This window comes from Stegostoma tigrinum, chromosome 3 (assembly GCF_030684315.1).
Source record: "Stegostoma tigrinum isolate sSteTig4 chromosome 3, sSteTig4.hap1, whole genome shotgun sequence".
Taxonomy (NCBI): Eukaryota; Metazoa; Chordata; class Chondrichthyes; order Orectolobiformes; family Stegostomatidae; genus Stegostoma; species Stegostoma tigrinum.
In genome coordinates, this window is record NC_081356.1 from 102,677,743 (window position 1) to 102,701,145 (window position 23,403).

At 38.9% G+C, this 23,403-nt stretch overlaps 1 protein-coding gene across 6 annotated transcripts in view; it reads left to right on the forward strand.

Annotated features, from left to right (window-relative positions):
• tnpo1 (transportin 1) overlaps nt 1-23,403 on the forward strand; it is a 130,780-nt gene that overhangs the window by 61,514 nt on the left and 45,863 nt on the right. For 5 of the 6 annotated variants that reach the window (XR_009445597.1, XR_009445599.1, XR_009445598.1 and 2 more), the window contains exons 10-15: nt 7,585-7,645; nt 8,456-8,624; nt 11,424-11,576; nt 12,490-12,715; nt 15,719-15,890; nt 17,949-18,035. Coding sequence is in view for 2 of the 6 variants with exons in the window: in XM_048527436.2 (XP_048383393.1) it covers nt 7,585-7,645; nt 8,456-8,624; nt 11,424-11,576; nt 12,490-12,715; nt 15,719-15,890; nt 17,949-18,035 (868 nt within the window). In the remaining 4 variants the exon portion in view is untranslated. Of the gene's footprint in view, nt 1-7,584; nt 7,646-8,455; nt 8,625-11,423; nt 11,577-12,489; nt 12,716-14,752; nt 14,842-15,718; nt 15,891-17,948; nt 18,036-23,403 lie in introns of those variants that run through there. The other variant, XM_059644793.1, reaches the window with a different exon arrangement.

The window sequence follows — 23,403 nt, forward strand, 5'->3', positions numbered from 1 at the left end:
ATTAATGAGGTACAAGTTAACAGGTTAATAGTACATCGCCACTTTTTTGTGTTTTTTTACTATATACTGTGAATAGAGAGCACCAATTTTGAAGTAAAATTGCGTTAGTTGATGCTGGGAATATTATCTAATTGTTGTACAACAGGACAGTGGTTTTCAGGATAGAGGGAAGAATAGTGGGGAAAAGAATCTAAGCTAGTTTCAGTGACTTCAGAATTGTAGGGTATCAGAAATCCTGTCAAATAATGCCTGTCAGCAATATTATGGGCCAGACTTGTGCTGTATGAAATGTGCACAGCTGTGTAAAAGGTGATTTAACTGTAGCTTGCATAACTAAGTAACATTCCAGCTGTAGTTTATACAAAACTGCTGTTGATAGTGAACATGATGGAATTGGCTGCTAGTCATCTTCAGAACATTCAGTCAGGAAACTACAATGGAAATAATTTATTCCTTTGGGATTCTAAATTTAACTTTTTTTAAATTAAAACACAGTTTACTCGGAAAACGCAATTTTGCTTCAAAATTGGTGCTCTCTATTCACAGTATATAGTTTAAAAAAAAACAAAAGTGGCGATGTACTATTTGAATATTGGATGGCTGCATGATACCGACTTGCATGACAAGGCGACCAGTTCCTCAGTAAACTGATAAACTTCTTCATGGATAGGGACATTTCCAGTAGACCAAAAGCAGTAGTGAGGAAAACACAAGGTTAAAACATTAGAAAACGAGAATCAACGTATTGGGAGTGTGTTTAGAAGAGAATTCCTGAAAATTTAAGAATGTGGAAAAGACAAATGATGTGAAATGCAGATAGGTAGGTTTGCAGTCTCACGTCTTTGTTTTCCTTCTTTCTGCTGCCTTTTCATCCCCTTCCTAGCCCATTTCATCTTGTTCATTCTCATCTGTCAGTTGTGATTCATTTGATAGTGCATTCCTCTCTGAGCCAGAGATTGTGTCCTGCATTGAGAATTGAATGTGAAAATTAAAGTTCACAATCCAGTGCAACAGGAGGGACGCACTCTTTTAGTACACATGTTATATTGAGGACTCATTTGACCCCTTTAATTGGACTCTAAGGATCCCATCTACTGTTTTGAAGAGTTACGGGTGTTACTCCAGTCAGTCTAGCTAATATTTGAGACTCAATCGAATCATGAAAGCAGATTATCTTGTTACTGAGATGATGGGAACCGCACATGCGGAGAATCTGAGATAACAAAGTGTACATCTGGATGAACACAGCAGGCCAAGCAGCATCTGGGGAGCACAAAAGCTGTCGTTTCGGGCCTAGACCCTTCATCAGAAAAGGGGGAGGGGGAGAGGATTGTGAAATAAATAGGGAGAGAGGGGGAGGTGGATCGAAGATAGAGGAGAAGATAGGTGCAGAGGAGACAGACAAGTTAGAGGCGGGGATGGAGCCAGTTGAAGTGAGTGTAGGTGGGGAGGTAGGGAGGGGGTAGGTCAGTCTGGGGAGGACGGACAGGTCAAGGGGGCGTGATGAGGTTAGTAGGTAGGGAATGGGGGTGCGCCTTGAGGTGGGAGGAGGGAATAGGTGAGAGGATGAACAGGACATCTGAGATCCTGGACCCCTCTATCTCCATCTCAGGCAACCACCTGGAATCCATTTCAAGCCCACTGACTCCCACAACTACCTAGAATACACCTCCCACCCACCTTCCTGCAAAAATGACATCCCCTATTCCCAATTCCTTTGCCTCCGCCACATCTCCTAGGATGAGGCATTCCAGTCTCCCCCCCCCCCCACAGTGATCGAGAACCCCCTCGACTGTCTTTCCCACAATTCATCCCTCACACTCCGTCCCCGTGATAACCACCAAAAGAAAATCCCCATCGTCCTCACGTACCATCCCCACCAACCTCCGGATCCAACGCGTCATCCTCCGACACTTCTGCAATTCGACCCCACCACCAAAGATGTGTTTGCTTTCCAGAGGGACCACTCTCTCCTTGACTCCCTTGTCCGCTCCACACTCCCCTCCAACCTCACCAGACCCGGCACTTTGCCCTGCAGCTGCAAAAAGTGCTACACCTGCCCCCATACGTCCTCCCTTGCCTCCATTGCAGGAAGACTTTCCACATCAAGCAGATGTTCACCTGCCAACGTGGTATACTGCATCCGCTGTACCCGTTGTGGCCTCCTCTACATCAGGGAAACCAAGCGGAGGCTTGGGGACTGCTTTGCAGAACACCTATGCTCGGTTCGCAATAAATAACTGCACCTCCCAGTCATGAACCATTTCAACTCCCCCTCCCATTCCTCATGCGACATGTCCATCGTGGGCCTCCTGCAGTGCCACAACGATGCCACACGAATGTTGCAAGAGCAGCACCTCATATTCTGCTTGGGAACCCTGCAGTCCAATGGTATCAATGTGGATTTCACAAGCTTCAAAATCTCCCCTCCCCCTACTGCATCCCAAAACCAGCCCGTCATCGCCTCCCTAACCTGTTCTTCCTCTCGCCTATCTCTCTCTCCTCCTCCCCCCCCAACACCTCAAGCGGCACCCCCATTTCCTTCCTACTAACCTCATCGTGTCCCCTTGACCTGTCCGTCTTCCCCAGACTGACCTATCCGCCCCCTACCTCCCCACCTACACTCACCTCTACAGGCTCCATCCTGCCCCTTTAACTCGTCTGTCTCCCATCCACCTATCTTCTCCTCTATCCGTCTTTGATCCTCCTCCTCCCCCTCTGTACTTATTCATTTCAGAACCCTCTCCCCCTTCCCCCTTTTCTGATGAAGGGTCTGGACCCGAAATGTTAGCTTTTGTGCTCCTTAAATGCTGCTTGGCCTGCTGTTTTCATCCAGCTCTGCACTTTGTTATCTTGTTACTGATATGGCTTTTTGTCAGAGCTTAATTTGTGCAAATTGGCTGCTGATTTGCCTATCTTATAGTGACAGCAAAAAAAAGCCTGAGTGGGAATAGCTTGTAATTAATGCCAAATATTGAATGCTGCCAAAATAACTCTTGCATATCAACCCAGACCTCGTCAGTCAAGTAGCCAACCTTCTCTTTATCAAAGGTCGAGCACTTCCCATAGCTAGGTGGGCTCACAGACAAGAAGACCTGACACAGCATCACTGCATCATCTCAGCCTTCTGCAAACTACGATAGCCAGCCTTTGACAGTCAAGACTTTGGCAAGTCATTGCGAGCCTCAACTGTGTAGAGTAGTTGTCATCACCACATACTTGTATTAAAGTGAAACTTGTATTGTGTGTTAATGACCTGTAAAAGCGGTAGAGAAATCCCCATTAGATGTGCCTCCACTGCATCCTTCAGACTCAAACACATGATTGTCCTTTTTGAAACTATCATTGCCCTACCCCAACCAAGCATGCAGGCAAAACTCCTGTGACATCAACTCTGATGGACCAGGCATTGTGTCTAAATGACCAAAAGGTCTGCAATGTTCGGGGAGAAGAAAGTGAACAGTTTGAGGACACTTTCAAAGTGTCCTTGGCAGCATTGACATTAATGTCTGGGAGGAGTTGCTCAAATTAGTCAACATAATGACAAATTGTCTTACTAAAAATACTGTATCATGCTTTGAATCACAGTATCTTTTTGATTTATTGTCACGTGTACCAAAATACAATGAAAAGCTTCGTTATTGAGCGGAATAGGCAGATCACAGCAAGCAAAGGATGTACAGATCAAAAAGACTTAGAGGCAAATAAATTACATTGCAGGTTTCTTTATTTGAGGGTAGAGTCCATTCAACAGTCTGATAATGCCTGAGAAAAAAAACTGTTCCTGAACCTGCTCATGCACATGTTCAGGTTTCTGCATTCTCTGCCTGACTGAAGAGTTGGAGGTGGTCAGGACCAGGGTGCGATGGGTCTTTTGATATTGGCCGCCTTTCTTTGATCATCAGGAACAGCATTGGCAGTAAAGGGAAGCAAATCTGGTACACACTACCTTGTGGGATGTCAATCTTGATGTGCTGAAAGATCTGTGCATCAAGATTTTAGACACTGTTCCTAAAAACACACTCACCTGAGATATGAAATCCTCAAATTAAGGACTTTATTGGCACTTTGGAATTATGTACTTGAGTGAAATTTGATCAAGGACATCATGTGGTCATGCAAGGTGCATTTTGCTAACCTGGAAAGTACTTGTATGTGTCTCCCCTCTGCATCCTGTTAGCCAGTCAAGATGCTAATCCTGCATTGAGTTTTTATATTGCATAGTAATTTAAGTGTGGTAATTTTCATCAAAAAAACAAACAGGCCACATATAATGCAGAAAATAAGGAATGTAAATGGATTGTGGACACTACAACATTCACTAGTTGTTTTGATGCAGGTATATAAATCATCACAACAATAAAAACCATGCTTTCTTTCTAGGGGAATAGAAATAAAATGTAGACGTTATGCTGAACTCTTTGTATTGCATTACATTTAAGAATAGTGTATGCAGTTGTAATTGTCATTGTTATTTAAAATAAGTGCAAGAAAGATTTAAAACAATGCTACCAGTTTGCGGGAACAAGAGTACGCCTCTTATCTCCTTGAGCTGATTCTGAACTTCAAGGTTATACGTTTCAGCAAATCAAGGTTATATGTTTCAGCAAAGGACAGAATCTTGCTTCAGTTGAAAAGTGAAGGCTGAAGGATTGTCTAATATGCCTTTAAAATTATGAAAGGTGTTGAAAAGAGTAGATAAGTGTTTCCTCATGTAAGGAAGAGCAAACAAAAAAGCCAAGAATGGTGAGCATGTGAAACTCTGTTTGAAGCAAGCAGAATATATCCACTTAAGCAGATTATTAGGCATATGAGGGAGAACAGAGCAGTGGATTATGTTGGTTGGTGAGGAAAGATGTGAAGAAATACAAGTGGAACATAATTGTCAGATAAGTAGGTTGGTTTGTGTATATTTCCATTCCTGTTTTGAATCACTTACTATGCTGTAGTACTGCTCATTATTTTTGCACCAGCACTGCACGTTGTCCTTATTCAGTACTGAATATGCGATGATCTATGTTCTTGTGGAATCCCTGAATTGTTTTTTGATTCCCTATCCTTTGCCTGACGTATGGCTTCCTTAACAACTTGCTTTTTCTTTTGTGATCACTACCTGGACTATTCCAGGAATTTTTAAACTTAGTGACTTGAGTGCATAGTTGCTGTTTGAATGTGCAATACAATAATCAAGAATCTTCTTAGCACAGTGGTGTCAGAATCCTGAATCATCTGAAGTCTTTGAAATTTCAGTAAAATTTCATGAACTAAATTAAAGTAGTTAAGAAAAAAAGCTGTGTAATATATTCAAACTCAATGCCCTCATTTTTAAATTTAATTTAAATGTATTTAATTTTATGTCTACAGAACCTCAAAGTTACCTATGCTGAAACGTGACTCTATATATTTTTTGTTTTATTTTAATTTGGTACTTGTCTGTTTTGGCCCAAGGTGTAGTGTTTAAACACTCTCTGAACAATTCCTCAATGCCCTTAAAATACTTCGGAGGTTCTCTCAAAGTCCAAGAAGCCATATTTCACTTACAATGTTTGCTTTCTTTGGTAGCTGCCCTGATTCTCATAGTGTCAATGATCCCAGCATTGAACAGACTTTTCTGAGTGAAACAGTGAAAATTACAACAACCAGGCAGAGCTATTGCGACCTCTCCACTTTGTCAGGTCATTGTCCAAATATGATGAACTCTACCACCAAAAAAGTCAAATGTGCATATAGTTAGAATGTTGAAAGTATGCTTCAGGTGCCTGATCAGTCTGGATGTTATGCCATGCAATTTGCTTGGCGTTAATGATACCCTAAATGCCATACAACATTTGGAGCCTGGGAAGACCCAGCACGCAAGCATTGTGTAAGGGGTTAGCAAAGGAGCAGGGAAAAAGCCTCCTTCAAAAAAAAATAGCCATTTTCATACGTTTGATGTGTATTGACTAATTGAACTTTCTGTTGTTGGCTACATCTTGTTAAAATAGAACATTCCTGTTTCTCATGACAATATCCTGTTGTGTTCTATTTTATTTTGCACCTTTTCTGTCTGCATTTCACACCCGGCTCTCTCTTCATTATAACTCACCGATTGAATCCTTACCAGGTCAATACATGCAATGATTTTGGTTCTGCTTTTTTATTCTATGTTGTTCTACTTGTGTCTCTCTCGAATATTTTTAAGTTTTGGCAGTTCAGGGCTACAGTTACATAGGCAGGCATTCATTCATTCATTCATAAATAATTTCCCGGCATTTGCATTTGTAAATAAGCAGCTGTTTAGATATGATAGATTGATTAATTTGACCAAATATGTTCATAACGTCACAAATGAGGATGTTTCACTGATACCAGAGGATGGACAGACAGTTGTCAAGCTTCACAAAGTTCTGAAGGCAGCTTTCTGCTCTCTAGCTGGTGTATTAGGGAACTGTTTCCTGCATCATCTCTCCATCTTTCATGTCACCTTCCATCTGAAGCAGACACCCTTCTAAAGAGAACTGTCAGCTGATTGAGCATTGGTTGATATTCCTTATTTTAGAAGATGGCAGTTTACATGATGTTAATGACTTGTCCAAATTCTTCAGTCAGTGAACATGAGATAGCTACTCATCTGATTAGAATAACCTGTGTTCCCTTGCCCGCTTTCATCTGAATGTTGGTTTTCATTTCTTTTTGGAAAAAAAGCTTTACTTTCCTAAACACACAATAATAAGGTAGGCAATTATTTGATGTCACCTTATGAAATATGGTGGCATGGGTGGTTTTTTTGTCACTTCCCTTATTTCTTGTTGATTAGAAATTGTTTGGAGGAAGGAAGTAACTGCCAAAGCAGGAAGCTACTGCAAGAAGCAATAGAAAAATTAGTTTTAAATGGACTCCAAATTCCAACAGTATGCTTATTGATATTTGTCAGTGTTTCCTGCTGATGTAAATTTTGTTTGACACAGAGTACCTGAAAGATGCTGTAGATTTGCATAAGATAACTGGCTAATTTTATTTTGATAAGGTGTTTAAATTGAGATGGCTTCTCTCCTTCTTTGGTTTGTTAGCTGTTAGAAATACTGCTGCATGGACAAGGGCACAGATATCATTTTATCTCTAGATAAGAGTGTCCGTCATGCCAGCAATATTTGCCAAAAATAAGTCCTCAAATCTAGTGAAACCTGACTGGGTTTTTCAAAATTGTTCAAGTTATGACTTTGTAGAATTGATTGTCAAAAGCAGACAAAACAATAAGCAAAATGTCTGGGGCATTATTACTGTGCTAAGCAATTTGTAATCTTTTAACTTAATTGTTATTCAAAGCACCCAATTTTGAATGTCAGTAAATCTTGCTTATGTGAGCACGCTCAGGCAAAACTGATAGTGTAGGAACAGTCTGTATACTTATCAGTAGAAAGGCTTCGTTAGACATGAATAACTAATTTATCCATATTTGTACACCGGTTTCAAATACCTGATAGTGTGCACTACAAAATTTACAGCAACTTGGTATCATTTCAATGAATAATTGTAGTAAGTATTTAATTATGCTTAACTGCATATATTTTTAAAAAACCTTGACTCGAGAACATTTAATTTCAGATTAATACCTGTCCTTGTGAATGGGATGAAATATTCAGAAATTGATATTATTCTGCTTAAGGTGAGTTACTTTGTTTATATCTGAGCACAATAATTTTGAAGTAGATTTGTTTTTAAGCAGTCCACATCCATAGGCAGCAAGATCTATCCATATGAAGCAATTGACAACCTTTAGCAGCAAAATCTGGATAACGTTTGGGCTTGGGCTGATAAGTGGTGAGCAGCACTCAAGCCATGCACGTTCCAGAAAATCAGTTTCTAACAGGAGGGAATCTAACTATATCTTGATATTCAGTTGCACTTCTGTCAGTGAATCCCCCCCACTTTCAAAGTCCTCAAGGTAAGGGACCAGAAAACTGAATTTGGTCGGCCACATAAATATAGTGGCTACGAGAGCAAATCGGAGGTCACTGAGGTAACTTGATTAACCAAAACATGCTTGCCAAGCTCAAGGTTCAAGCCAGAGATGTCATGGAATCCTCTGCACTTGCCTGGATGAGCACAGTTCTAACAACACCAACTACCTCCACTATTTATGTACTACAATTCAACAGCACTCGACTGTCAACGCTTTCAAATTTGACCTCTACCACAGGGCTTTCCAGACTGTGTGCTATGATCCCCAGTGGGGTCATCAGCTACACCTTAGGGCTTGTGAGCACCAGCGCAGTTTCTGCTCTCGCATGCCTTTTATCCATCCTCCTCTTGCAGGCAATTCTCCCCCAGCCTCCCCTCTCAGATGTTTCCCTCCCACGATGCCCACATCCTGTGAATAAATAAAGATGTTTTGCCAACAGTCCAGATTTTTGAGAAAATGGTGTTTTTAAGGTTAAAAGTAAATAACAATTAACTGCTAAATTTTCTTTTTCAGGGTGATGTTGAAGAAGATGAAGCTGTTCCTGATAATGAACAAGACATCAAACCTCGCTTTCACCGATCCCGAACGGTCGCTCAACAGCATGAAGAAGATGGAATCGGTGAAGAAGAGGAGGACGAGGACGATCTCGATGATGATGACACAATTTCTGATTGGAATTTAAGTATGGCCAAATGGAAAATGTTGCTTATAAGATTGATTTGCTTTCCTATTCAGTATCCCTTATTACCTAATAAATTTTACCTAGCCTTTTTATTTTAAAAAAAGTATAATTTCCAGGACCATTTTTAATACAGGGATGCCATTCAAGGAACTATGTAAGCTCATTTGCCATGGCAAATGGTTGCAAGAAGTGGGCGATACCAAGATGGTATTATAATCAGTTTGTGTACAGATAGTTAACACTACAGTATACCGATAACAGTGCTGTGGAACACTAAATGAGAACACTGGGTCTCCAACAAAGTGCCCCTGCTGTATTCTGTCAGAGTATTTTAAAACTGCATGGAATTTGATGCACTTTATAAATTAGTTGTTCCAGCACATTTCCAATGAGTTGTAATTTAGGTTTTGTTTGATTTAACATTGGTACTTAATTGAAATGTGTAACTGTTCCAGAGATCACCTTCCCAAAGCCTCGGGAGTAATAGCAAAAAAATGGATGCTGTTTGAATACAATTCAATGTAATCATACTATCTGAATCAAAAAGCTGACACTATTAAAATTCCACAAAGTCTGTCAATTTAGGAATTTTTACAGACTTTGTGGAATTTTAATAGTGTTTATTAAAAGAGGGGGGCTCAGAGGGCATAAGTATTATAGGGGTGCCTGATGAAAGAAGTACGCTTATGGAATAGGATTGCAGATCCAGTTAGTAGTGTTGAAGTTTTGCTGAAAGGAAACTTTTGAAACATTGCATCAAAATTCATAATAATAGTACTGTGTGTTGCAGAAATGATGTTTGTAAGGCAAGTAATGTAAAGTTCAGTTTTAACTATTAGACAGAAGTTGCTGGAAAAGCTCAGCAGTTCTGGCAGCTTCTGTCAAGAGAAAATCAGAGTTAACTTTTTGGGTCCGGTGACTCAAACTCTCAAGTTCTGAGGAAGGGTCGCTGGACCCAAGATGTTAACTCTGATTTTGTTTTCTTCTTCACAGATACTGCCAGACCTGCTGAGCTTTTCCAGCAACTTCTGTTTTTGTTCCTGATTTACAGCATCCACGGTTCTTTCAGTTTTTATTTAACTATTAGACCCCCTAGTTCCTGGACACAACGTATGCATAATTTTTCTTTTTTTAAAAGGTGATTGAATAGATGCTGTCATCACCATTACGTAGTAGTAATTAATATCACTATTCTCTTGAGTCCAAAAAAGGAACTAACCTTATCCATTAAATATTTTTGGTTTTAAGAATGTGTGTTTTTTTTTAAACATAAGAATCAGAACCAGGAGCAGGAGTAGGCCATTTGGCCTGTTGAGCCCACTCTAAGATGATGGCTGATCTTTTCATGGCCTCTGTTCCATTTACCCACCCTCTCACCATAACACTTAATTTTTTGAATAGTAAGGGAATTACCCATCTTAGCTTTACAAACTAGTTAATGAGGAAGCGTCAACTACTTCACTCAGCAGGGAATTCCACAGATTCACAACTTTTTGAGTGAAGAAGTCCCTCCTCAATTCAGTCCTAAATCCGGTTCCCCTAGTTTTGAGGCTATGCCCTCTTGTTTTAGTTTCAGCTGCCAGTGGAAACCACCTCCCTGCTTGTGTCTCATCTATTCCCTTCATAATTTTAACGGTTCCTATAAGATTCCCCCCACTTCATTCTTTTATATTCCAATGAATACAGCCCCAGTCTATTCAGCCTCTATAAACCAACCTTGCCAACTCTGGAATCAATCTAGTGACTTTTCTCTGCTGCCCATCCAGTACCAATACATCCTTTCTCAAGTAAGGACATGAAAAACTGTATGCAGTACTCCAGCTGTGGCCTCACCAGCACCCTATAGAGCTGCAACATAACCTGCCTGCTTTCGAACTCAATCCCTCTAGCAATGAAGGCAGAAATTCTGTTTGCCTTCTTAATTACCAGGTGTACCTGCAAACCAACCTCCTGCGATTTATGCATGAGGACACCCAGGTCCCTCTGCTCAGCAGCATGCTGCAAGTTTTTACCATTCAAGTAATAGACTCTGTTACTGTTATTCCTACCGCAATTGATGACTTCACATTTATCAGCATTGAAGTCCATCTGCCAGCCCTTCACCCACTCACTTCTTATGTATATCTCTCTGCAAACTTGCAGACTCTGCTGCACATTTTGCTCTACCACTAATCTTAGGGCCATCCTCAAGTTTTGACACACTGCACATAGTCCCCAGCTCCAAATCATCTATGTAAATTATAAACAATTGCAATTTCATGTTCTATCAGCCTCTCAATATCAGTAAAATTCTTGAAATATTGAGCTGAAACTTTCACCCATTAAGTTTTTGGTCCACATATTTAAAATGTAACACTCACAGTTATATCTGACCAAACTTTACAAATTCTCATTGAAGTTTATCACTTTTTATATATTTCTGTTATACCAGCTTTGTGAACCTTGGCATGTCCTCTTATCACATCATTACATCGAAAGAAGTCACTTCTCAACAACACTATATGCATACTTACATTACAAGGGCTAAAACAATTCGTGAAGACAGCAAGGCAGTTTGGAATGAGCAAGTAATGCTGGCTGAACCAGTGATGCTCACTTCCCATCAATGATGAAGAGAAGTTCTGTTTGTTCTTTATCTGGTTTAAATAGCCAGCTAATTTCTAAATTAACTGCTTTTGAAGGCACTGGCACTGCCCTACAATAGTTTGTAGAAGTTAAGGCCAGTTTGAAGGTCCTACTTTTACATACGCGTAAGTTATTATAAGTACAGCATAATAAATGTAACAAATTATTCTTTAGGAAAATGTTCTGCTGCTGCATTAGATGTGCTAGCTAATGTTTTCCGGGATGAATTGTTGCCACACGTGCTGCCACTCCTGAAAGAGCTGCTGTTTCACCCAGATTGGGTAGTGAAGGAATCTGGAATTCTGGTACTTGGAGCTATTGCTGAAGGTTGGTTCAAGATTGCATTCTGGAAAAGTTAATTTACATTTACATCTTTTAAAAAATTATCTATAACATGGAAACTTTTAATCTTAGGATTGATTTTAGTATGTATGTAAATTTAGAGTGCATACATTTTTAGTAAAAGCTCATTAACATTGCAATCATAACTTCGAGTATGTAAATGGATTCCTGTACACACAATGCATGCACTTTAGCTGGCTTTTGTGGCACCTTTCCATGAATAAGGGGAAATTAGTGCATGAGAGTAACCTTGAACGCTTAAAGGGAAAAAATTATTTCTTTACTGTATTTTCAGTTTGAGATTGAGCTGTTCAGCTGTTTTCTTGGTTGTTAGATGTGGCATAAAAAATCAGAATGAAGGGAAGAAAAAATCAAATATGTATTACTTGCTAGCTGTAATTTGATGAGCAAGAACTAAAATTCGTGCATGCATCACTTTGTGACTCCTTTGCAGTTAAAATTGAGCCTCTGACTTGGAATAATTAACGTTTCAGTTAAATTATAACATTCCCATCTTGCTAGAAGGAATGTTAATTCAGCTGTTGGATTTTTAACATTGCTCATGATTGCATCACATTTGTAATCACTTCATATAAAAACTAAAATTTGATATGATTCTGGATTTTCTGCTACAATTCTTGATCACTTCTGAACTAAGCTCACTCAGTGAAGATTAAGCTTGTTCTCCACTGAGAAACAGATCCAAGGGAAAATGTTGTGAAGTAGCATAATATGGTGTGTAGGGGACCAGTGAAGATTAGAGATTGTTAGCATACTGGCAAGAAAATGCAGTACTTTTATTTATACATGTGAACAATATATTTATCTGTAGAACATGGATCTCAGCTTTGTAAGATGATGATCAGGGAATTTCCCCCAATTTTTTTTCATTTTACAGGCTGTATGCAGGGTATGATTCCTTTCCTGCCTGAGCTTATCCCTCACCTTATTCAGTGCCTGTCTGATAAAAAAGCTCTTGTGCGTTCTATAACCTGTTGGACACTCAGCCGCTATGCACATTGGGTAGTAAGTCAGCCCCCAGATACTTACTTGAAGCCATTAATGACTGAGCTGTTGAAGCGTATCTTGGACAGCAATAAACGAGTACAAGAGGCTGCCTGCAGGTATGTTACTGGATAATATTTTGAGAGGTCATTACAAGTTTTCTGGATGAAATTATAAATGTTGCATCTTTTTATTATTGTAAGAATGACAAGCACGTAAGATTCAAACTCTGTTGTGAAATGCCTTTGACCCTAATTCCCAACTTCATGGCTTCTGAGGCTGAACCAGACTCTTTGCAACCTGAGTATTGTACTTGACCCTGAAATGAGCTTCCACCTGTGTCTGCCTATGGTATCTTATTTCTACTGCCATGACCTCACCTAACTGCCTCGAAATCAGCTCATCCATGTTATTTGTAAACTTTCAGATTTCACTATTCCAATTCTCTCCTGGCTTGCCTATCACATCCTTTGTTCTATAATCTTGAAGTCATCCAACCCTCTGCCTGTGTCCTTGATCGCACCAAGTCTGTCTACTCTTCCTTGTGTGCTTGTGGGTGTACATTAGCTTCCATTTAGACAATGCCTTGATTTTAAATCACATCTTTGTCTTCAGATTCCCTTCTTATCCTTGAACCTCCTTATCTTAATAATGCTACAGAACGTCTGAAATATATGTGCTGATACACTCTGGCTTCTTGAGTGTCCCAGACTTTAATTGCTCTGCTGTTGATGTCCATGCCTTCAGTTGTTTAGGCCTTAAACTCTGGGATTCCTGCCCTTAACCTCCTCATTTCTGTTTCCGATTTTAAGATGCTCCTTAAAATGCACCTCCTTGACAAGTTTTCGCAACTTGTTCTAATGTTGCCTGATGTGGCTTATTCAAATGTTGCTTTGATACTTTTGTGAAGCACCAGAGGACATTTTATTTCATTATTGGTGCTATAAGTAAAAGTTATAATTTTGCTAAATATCTTCTGGACGAATGTCCACTGCCAGTATTGTGCAAAATGACTGAATTTTACATTCTGCAACATGTTCCCTCAAATAAATTTCAGTCATTGCTTCAATGGTTTATATTTTTGCGGTTGGCTTTTTTTGCATTGTTGTTTACTTTGAAACACACAGAATCATGCGGCACAGAAGGAAGCAGCTCACGCTTGGAAAGGATTGTCCAGTTCATCTGAAAATATAGTATTTCTCCTATAATGCTGCAAATTTGTGCAATTGCCTTTTTAAAAGTGAAATTTGATTCTGTTGCTATTTTAGGTAAAATAATTAGCTTTGGATTCTAATAAACCTTGGCTAATTCACTTTTGTAAACAAAAATACAAATTTTGATTGAAATCAATACAGTTTGGTCAGTTTTGAGCCCCTTTGTGCGATTTCGTTTGTGTAGCCCTTGACAGGTGCTGTAATGATCAGAAGCAAGCTTCATTTTCAATTTGAAATTTGTTAGGCTAGTGTCCCTACTCTTTGAAGTATTTCTAAGATCTTGGAGTGCACATAACTTGTAATTGACATAAGTATTTAATTAGTGTGAGTTTCAAAGAGCTAGACTAAAGTTTACCAGTTCAGATTAGTTTCAAGACCTATTTTATGAATAAATATTTTCACTAGTTTTTTGGAATTCATTAAGTTCAAAGCATATACAAGAGAAAAGGTATTTAATGAGTCAGTAGAGACTCAAGGATATCTCGTTGTGACATTGGTTAAAGGGTACCAGTGTCACATTCTGTTCTGTTGACTGATCTTCTGACATAAATGGTCTTATACATCAAATCACTGAAACCCAGGATAACCTTTGGCCACTATCTCCTGTGCATGATCAAGCACATCATGTACTCTGATTGGACAGTTAATCCCTCAACAGTCAGAAACAATTCATTATCAAATATGGATTAGCTAGGTAGTATCTGCTCTATTCCTGAGTAGACTTCTGAAACTAGTGGTCATCCTACTGACAAAATTTCTTACTCCACTTCATTAATGCTTTTAACAAGTTCATCATTTTGTAAAGACTGTCCCTTTTGTAACAACTTGTCCCTCTAAACATACCATTTCCACACACATTTACCAAGGTAAAATGACACCAGTGAACAATTAGCGTCTACTTAAAGTGTAATGTTACCTCCTCGTGATTAACTGTTGTTCCAGATGTTTTAATTGATGCATCTTAAGAATTCGCCAAAATCCATGGAAAATCCTTTAACTAAAGAACCATGTGCGATGTCACAATAACTGTTGAGACTGAAATAGACGGCTTTGAGGAACAGTTAAGTCCTTTAAAGTATTCGCTAGTGTTAACCTAAGTTTACATTGATTTGAGCTAGAAAACAGCAAAGAAATCATACATAATCCTTAGTTTTGACGTTGCATATGACTACTTCAGTATAAAACGTATTTAACAGCCAACTACAATTAAACAGAATGGAATTTAATTTCTCCGTTGCTTAGTTAAGTGAAAGTTATTAATTATTTTAAAAAGGTTAAATCCTATATATGATTCTTGGTGTTGTCAGAACTGTTCACAGAATTTACTTTTGTCATTGGAAAGCCCAGTAATAAATATCCTCATTACTGAAATTTGCCCTGGAGATGACAATCAACTTTGTCATTCCCAATCACTACTTCAACTGAGTATGCTCATCGTTGATCTTTCATACGGTAGCAGTTTACATCCATTAAACTTAGACCAGTCTTCAGTTTTCCCTTTCGAAAGGTAGGTCTGCTGCTGCTGATGAGAACAAAGAGGCATGTAGTAAGATGTGTGAATATTCTGGAAAACACAAAGGAACTGAACCAGATGTAAGACAGAACATTTCCAGGAGCCAAGATAGTGTAGTGCTGCCATGTTAATCAATATTTGAACTGTAAATAAAAGTTACTGATTTGATGTGTCTTAACTCATTAGCATGTACTGTATGCATAATTTGGGATTTTATAAATTTGTGATTGATATGTTTATGTTGCAAATTCTATTATTATGACCATGGACAGATTTGAAGAATCAGTTCTGCAGCTAAAATTGTCCTGATTTCTAGTGGTCTGTATACAAAAAAGTGTGTTTAAGTCTATATTATAAATTATATATTACAATTTCTTTTAAAATTTGCTTTCCAGTGCTTTTGCTACCCTAGAGGAAGAAGCTTGCACGGAGTTGGTGCCATACCTTGGTTACATACTTGATACCCTTGTTTTTGCTTTTAACAAATATCAACATAAGAATCTTCTAATTCTTTATGATGCTATTGGAACCCTTGCTGACTCAGTAGGGCATCATTTAAATAAGCAGGTGAGGGAAAGAAAATGCTGTTGCATAATCCATGTCTTGAGTTAATAGAACTGAGAGGAAGTTAAAACTGAACCGGGCAGAGTGTAATCGATTGGATGCCTTTTAAGTAAAAAAAAGAACTGAGGATGCTGTAAATCAGGAACAAAAACAGAAATTGCTAGAAATTTTTTTCTTCACAGATGCTGCTAGATCTGCTGAGCTTTTCCAGCAACTTCTGTTTTTGAACACTTTGCGATTGTGGGTGTTTGAATCTAGGAGTAATTAAACACAAGGTAGTTACTAATGAATGAGTGGTTAGAAGGTGGAACGAGGAGTAATTGAGATAAAGATTATGGGTATGTCAATGAGGAAGTTAGGTATAAATAAGAAGGACAAGGGATTCAATAATTTGAGCAGATAATTTTAGTTGAAAAGGGATGGGAAGTATTATCACCTGTGGACTGTATGACCTGTTTCTGTGCTGTAAGTTATGTGCAATATACCCTAAGTTGGCTGTTTTCAAGCACAATGATGTAGCAGTGTACTCTTTTAGTACTTGCTTGCAAATTCAGATTTTGCATTGAAATATTGTACAGTTTTGCTTTACTCAATTTAAAACTCACCACTTGTACTTATTAATAATGTGTTAGAAAATATTAGGCTTGTAGTTACTATCATGATTTCTTCTCTGTTACATCAACCACTCATCACTTACGGTCAAGAGTTTACTACCCAATATGCCTGTCTCTGGCTCTTTATTTTTAAACAGCAACATTTTTGTTTCAGTACTCATGGTAAAATCTTTTCTGGAATCAGCATATTTAATCTAAATGTTGCATTGACTAGGTATCAAGAAAACCTTTTGTGGCTGTTTGTTTTTGGCTATAATTTCAAAAACATACAAATTTGAATGATATGTAACAGGAGCAGGCTATGCTATTTGGCCCTCGCACTTGCTGTGCCATTTAATAAATTAAAGATTGATCAGATTGTGGCCTTAGTTCAAGTGACTGTCCCATCCCCACACCACACCCATTCAGTAACCCTTTAGCACATTGCAGATGATTTACTGCCACCCCCCTGTCCACACTTCCCGACAACCCAATAGTGCGACAAGCACATCTTCTGTGATCCTATACACAAAAATTAAAGGAGTTCTTAACCCCACGAAAGTAAACGATTTTCTGGAGCAGGTTTTCAAAAAGTTTCTAAATATTATAATATAGAATTTGTAGTATTTATTTCTGAGGAGGCAAATGATCACATTCGTTTAAAATAAACAGAGTTTATTTCAGAATACTGGATTGGCTTTTCGTGTCTGTTATGAATGGATTGCTTTATACGTATATTATGCTATCCGACAGATTTTCTAATTGCACTAGGACTTCAGACAGTTGAAAGTACAATACAGTGCTGTGCCCCTTTTTTTCAAACAGCGACCTAAGTAGGTCAAACAACTTGACTGATTGGAATGAAGAGTCCTTACTGAGACACCCAGACCCCATACCAAAAAATAAAAGAGCGACTCATTCAAAGTCAAATCTACAATTTCAGTTTCAAATCATATATATATAAGTGAAAGAAATAAAAATAGGCAAAACTAAAATTATTGGAGATTTTAAAAATTCACCTCTGGAATAAGGCTCCATACTTAGAACGGTACATTTTTGGTTGATAGTGACAAAGATGTCTTGTGATATTTGAAATTCATTTACGCTTCAATGGAAAAATCCTTGATCATACAGCACATTTATCTACAGTTTGTAGGAGAGCAGCTTTCCCATCTACTCCAGTTTTATGCCCTTCCACATATTTGACTATTGAGCTTCAGTTCATGACTTGTAGCAAAGTTTCTGGAAGAATGAGTCCTCTTAGACACATGATCACAGGAAGTTAGAGTCTGATTTAATCATTAATAATAATGGCCTTTGAAAGCCTCATTATTTATATTGCAAAATTTGGACTATGATGTTACCATGATAGATGTTTACTGCTGATTTTCTGATGCTTTGTGTTGTCAAGTAGTTTAACAGCATTCAGTAGAGCTATAAAATTAATCTACTTTGAATCTTTCACAAGGAATATATACAAATGTTGATGCCTCCGCTCATTCAGAAATGGAACATGTTGAAAGATGAAGACAAAGATCTTTTTCCCTTACTTGAGGTATGTAGAGCTTCAGTTTGTTATTTGCACAAAAATATTTCATGTTAGTCGATTTATTGAAATGGGAAATTACAGATTAAGAAACTTTGTTGGTCACAGATAGCGTCTTCGTTTCTTTTCAAGCCGAGAATTCAGCGAGGTTCACTACAGTCTTCGTGAAGAAATTTCTCCTGATCTCAGGCCTAAATGGCTACCCCATCTTGTTAGAGGGTGACCCCTGGTTCTGAACTCCTCAGTCATCCTTCTTGCATTTACCTCGTCTAGTCTCATAAGAGCTTTATAGGATTCTGACATTCCCCGCATATAATCCTAACTGATCCATGCTCTCTTCATATTGTCATCCCAGGAACCCATCTGGTAAACATTTCTTGTATTCTCTTCATAGCCTGAATATCCTTCCTCAGATGAGAAGACTGAAATTGCACATGAAACTGGAGGCATGGTCTAACCAGGGTCCTGTGCAAATGCAGCAAGGTGCCCCAGCTCTTGTATACGAATCCTTTCACTATCAAGACAAACTTACCATTTGCTGCCTTCACTGCCTACTACACCTGTATGTTTATTTTCAATGACTGGTGTACATGGAAACCATGTCTTGTTGCACTCCTCCTCCCCACCCCCCTTCGCAGTCCCTTACCATTCAGATAATCTGCCATTTTGTCTATGCTACCTAAGTGGATAGCCTCCATTTGTCCATCTTTTATTATGCATCCATCTGTTATACATTTGCGCACTCACTCAACTTGCCCAAATCTCTCAGAAGCACCTCTGCGTCGTCCTCACAGTTCACGCTTCTACCCAGCTTTGTGTCATCTACAAACTTAGAGATGTTGTATTTAGTTCCCTCATCTAAACCATTAATGTATATTTTGAACAGCTGAGGTCATTGTGCTGATCTCTATTAACCTGATGGCTGATTGCCACTCAGAAAATGATCCATTTATTCCTACCTTTTGTTCCTTGTCTGCGAACTACTGTCTATGCTTTGATTTTTGCATGCTGATTTCTTGTGGGCAACCTTTTCAGAAGCCCAAGTAAGTCACATCCACCCTTTTATCAACTTTACTAAACACATTGTCAAAAAATTCCAACGCGTTTTTATAAATCACTGAAGACTTTGTCCAATCCTGTCACTGTTTTCCAAGTACTCTATAATTTCTTGTTTTCTTTTACCTCACTTTTAAATAGTGAGTTTACATTAGCTTCTCTTTTAATCCAAAGGAGCTGCTCCAGAGGCTATTAAATCTTGAAGGATGACCATGAATGCACCCACTGTTTTTCAGGTCAAATCCTTGAACACTGTTAAGTAACCCAGTTCTCGTTGCACCTCCTTTCTCAGTCTGTCTCCTATCAGATATTCTGCATTCCTGCTTTTGTTACCATGGTGGATAACCTCACATTATCCACGCTATGTTTCATCTGCCATGCATTTACTGTTTCCTGCTGATTGTGCCCTAACTGAGGTCATGCAGATAACACTGTGAAGAATCTCCCTAAGTTGCACCAATCTCCATGGCATTGTGGTGTAAATGGCTTGTTTTCATAGAAGATCATAAAATCCTTAGTGTGGGAACAGGCCTTTTAGCCCCACAAGTCCACACTGAACCTCAGAGCATCTCACCTAGACCCTTGTAACTTACCTAATCTACACATTCCTGAACATTATGGGCAATTTAGTGTGGCCAGTTCACTTAACCCGCACATCTTTGGACTGTGGGAGGAAACCAGAGTATCCGGAGGAAACCTATGAAGACATGGGGAGAATGTTTGTGTGGCGTGTGCACAGTCGCCCAAGGGTGGGATTGAACCTGGGTTACTGGCGCTGTGAGGCAGCAGTGCTAACCAATGAGCCACTGTGCCGCCCCAATGCCCGATAAAAAGTAAAATGAATTAACTTCTAATTTCAGCACGTTCCTTAGTTCTGGCAAACCATGTGAATAACTTTCTTTATTGGAATAAATGCAAGCATCATGATGTCAGCCTTTCAACTAATTAAGCAGTCTTCTATTTGAATGATGTTACCTTTCTAGCTGTTAACCTTGTAAGTTAACGTGAATAAGTGTTGTGAAGTCCAAGCTTGTTTCAATTACATTTTATCCGTGGTTTTTACCAGTTTCTCAATCAAGACTTTCCATTTAACATCTCACCTAATCTTATGCTCTAAATAATATGAATAACAATGTGGATATTTGCGACAATGAGCATAGTTAGTCGGGCCAGTACTTGCCGGCTATCCCAAGTTCCTCTTGAAAAATGTTGACCTAAGAAGTGTTGTATTGAAAATAATAGGCAACACATTACTCCAGTTTGAACAATAATGATTTTTACTGGTCTTGCTACTATCTGTCTTGGAACCATTTTACTTTATTCAGTGGTGACACTGATCGTCCTGTTCTATGAGCCATTTTGTTAACCAGCCTTTTTCAATGTACTTTGTCAAAGGATATATTGAAATCCAAGGGACTTAAGTGCTGTAGTGGCTGTGCCCCTCTTCTGAGCCAGAAGGTCCAATTTCGAATCCTGTATGCCACAGAAGTGTTGTCATAAGATTAATTAAAGATAATTATCTTAAAATCAGTGGGAAGAAGATTTTCCTTGTTCCCCTCATCACCCCCACTTTCTTACTACCTCAAGAAATTTATTTAGTAAATAATTGCTTGGTACTTTAGAATCTGAGAATTGCTGAAAAAAAACACTGTCTGTTCAAGCTTTTCATCTTGCTGTCGTTAGGACCATTTGCAAGAATACCAATTCAAGGAAGAAAAATTGCATAATTCATGAGAGGACAATGCTGATTGATAGTTGCATTTAGCATAGCAATGCCTCTTGATGTTGATTGGCAGTTAACTGCCAGGTTTGGTTTAAATTTTAACCCAGGCAGTTGATCTCTGAATCGTCAAGGTGATTAATTCTCTTGACATTTAAGAAGCATCTGGAAGAGTATATAAAATGCCAGGGCATAGTTAGCTATGGACCAAGTACAGATAAATGGGATTAGTGTAATTTGATGTTTATTGGTTGGCATAGACATAGTTTATGACTCTATGACTCTATTAAACTGTCCGAAGCTATGTCACTGGCAGTTTAAAATGTGACCCTAGAGAGATTACAGTAAGCTATCAAAACCTTAAAATTAAGTTGGAAGAACTGTCTTAATTGAGGAAAAGAAAGTAGGCACACGTGCTTTAGTGAATTTCAGAGCTCAAGGCTCGGGCAAGTGAAGCCATGACCACTACAGAATTTCAGAATTTTTATGGTGCAGGAGGAGACCATTCAGTTTGTCATACCTGCAAATAATTCTATTATCCAGTGCCATCCTTCTGCCTTTTTCTTCTATTTCCCTGCACACCGTTACTGTCCAAAAAAAAATCCAGTGCCCTCATGAATGGCTCAGTTGAAGCTGCCTCCACCACCACGTTTCCAGGTGGCTGTTCCATACCTTAATAACTTGCTGTATGAAAAGTTTGTTTTACACATGACCCTGGCTTTGTTTGCACATCACCTTTAAATCGCTGCCCTTTTTTTTTAAAACAAGTAGAAACAGCTTCACTGTATCTACTGTACCAGCCCACCCTCTATTTTGATAATCTCAATCAGATCTCCTTTCAGACCCTCCTGTCTTATGTAGAACAGTCTCCACTTTCAGTCTATCCTCAGATGAAATTTCTAATATCTGGAAATGTTATTTTAAGTCATTTCTTCACTTTTACAATGTATTTGAATTTTTCTTATAATGTGGCAGTACAACTATGCGCACTACTCCAGTTGAGATCGTGCAAGTGTCTTATACAAATTCAACACCACTTTGCTGTTGTATTGTGAGCCCCTATTAACAAAGCTGAGAACCTTCAATGCTTTATTTGCTGCTCTCTTCATCTGTCCTGTCACCTTCACTGATTCTTGCGTGTTTCCGTCCCAATCCCTCTGCTCCTGCACCCCCTTTGAAATTGTATCCTGTATTTTATATTGTCTTTATCTTCTTCCAACCAAAATCCATCACCTCATACTATTTTGCATTCAACCTCATCTGCCACCTATCCACCCAATATACCAACTTATCACTGTCCTTTTGGAGTTTCACACTATCCTTTCAACATACAGTTCATCCAGCTTTGGTGCCATCTGCAAACTTTGAAATTGTTCTTGAGCATCAAAATCCAGATCAAGACAAGCAAGATTCCCAATGCCAACCCCTGGGGAACTTGGCTACAAGCGTTCCCCCAGCTTGAAAAATATCCATTGACCTTTACCCTCTATTTCTGTCACTCAGATCACTCACCTAGTTTACTATCCATGTTGTCACTCTCTCTTTTATACCATCTACAACTTGCGTCACACTTTATCAAGTGCCTTCCGACAACTCGTGTATATGTACATATTACATCAAAAGCATTAACCTCATCAAACCTTTCCGTTACCTCTTCAAAAAAACTCCAGGTCAATTAAACACACTTTCCCCTTCCATGCTGACTGTCTTCGTAATGAGCCTACTATTTTTCAGCTTTTCCGTTCTACCCCAAATAATTGTTTCCAAATGTTTCCTAGCAGCCGGAGTTAAACGAATTGCTGGAGTTATCCTTGCACCCTTTTAAAGTAGGCCATAATGTTGGCAGTTCTCCAGTCTTCTGGCACTTCGTCAGAGTTGAGAGAAGACTGAAGTACAATGGCCAGTGCCCTCGAAATTTCCACTTCCTTCTAAATCCTTGCGGTTGCATCTCATCTAGCCCTAGTGTCTTGTTAACTTCTTCTAAGTGTCAACAACCTATCCAAGACTACTGCCTCCTTCATTTCCTTTCTAGTGATGAAGCTCCATCCCATGTCACCGTGACCTGGGCAGTATCCCTCTCTTTCGTGAAGGCATTTGCAAAGTATTCATTTAATACCTCAGCCATGATCGTATCTCCATCTGTAAATCTCGTTTTGGTCTCTGATCGGCCAGACTCCACTTTTACCCATTACTGTTTATATGCCTGTAGAAAACTTAGGAATCCCCCTTATGTTGCTAATTTCCTTTGTCTTTTCTCATAGTTCTCATTTGCTTTTTCACCTCTCCCGTAACCTTTGGTATTGGTGTTGATTCTCATTTGTATTTTCTGGCTTACACTTGTGATAAGCACATCTTCCCTATCTAACGTTAGTTTCTGCGTCCTTTACTTGAACTACAATGTAATTGCACCCTTTTTTATTCCATAGCTCTAGCCAAATTGACTGTGTTCTTAAACCCTCTGAGACATTCTCCTTGTTTGGCACTGTAGTGTTACCCTAACCAACACAGCTACCCCTCCTTTTCCTTTTTCCTTTTTTTCTATCTTTCCTGAACAGCTTACACCTAGGAATATTTTATAAGCAGTCTTGCCCTTCCTTGAGT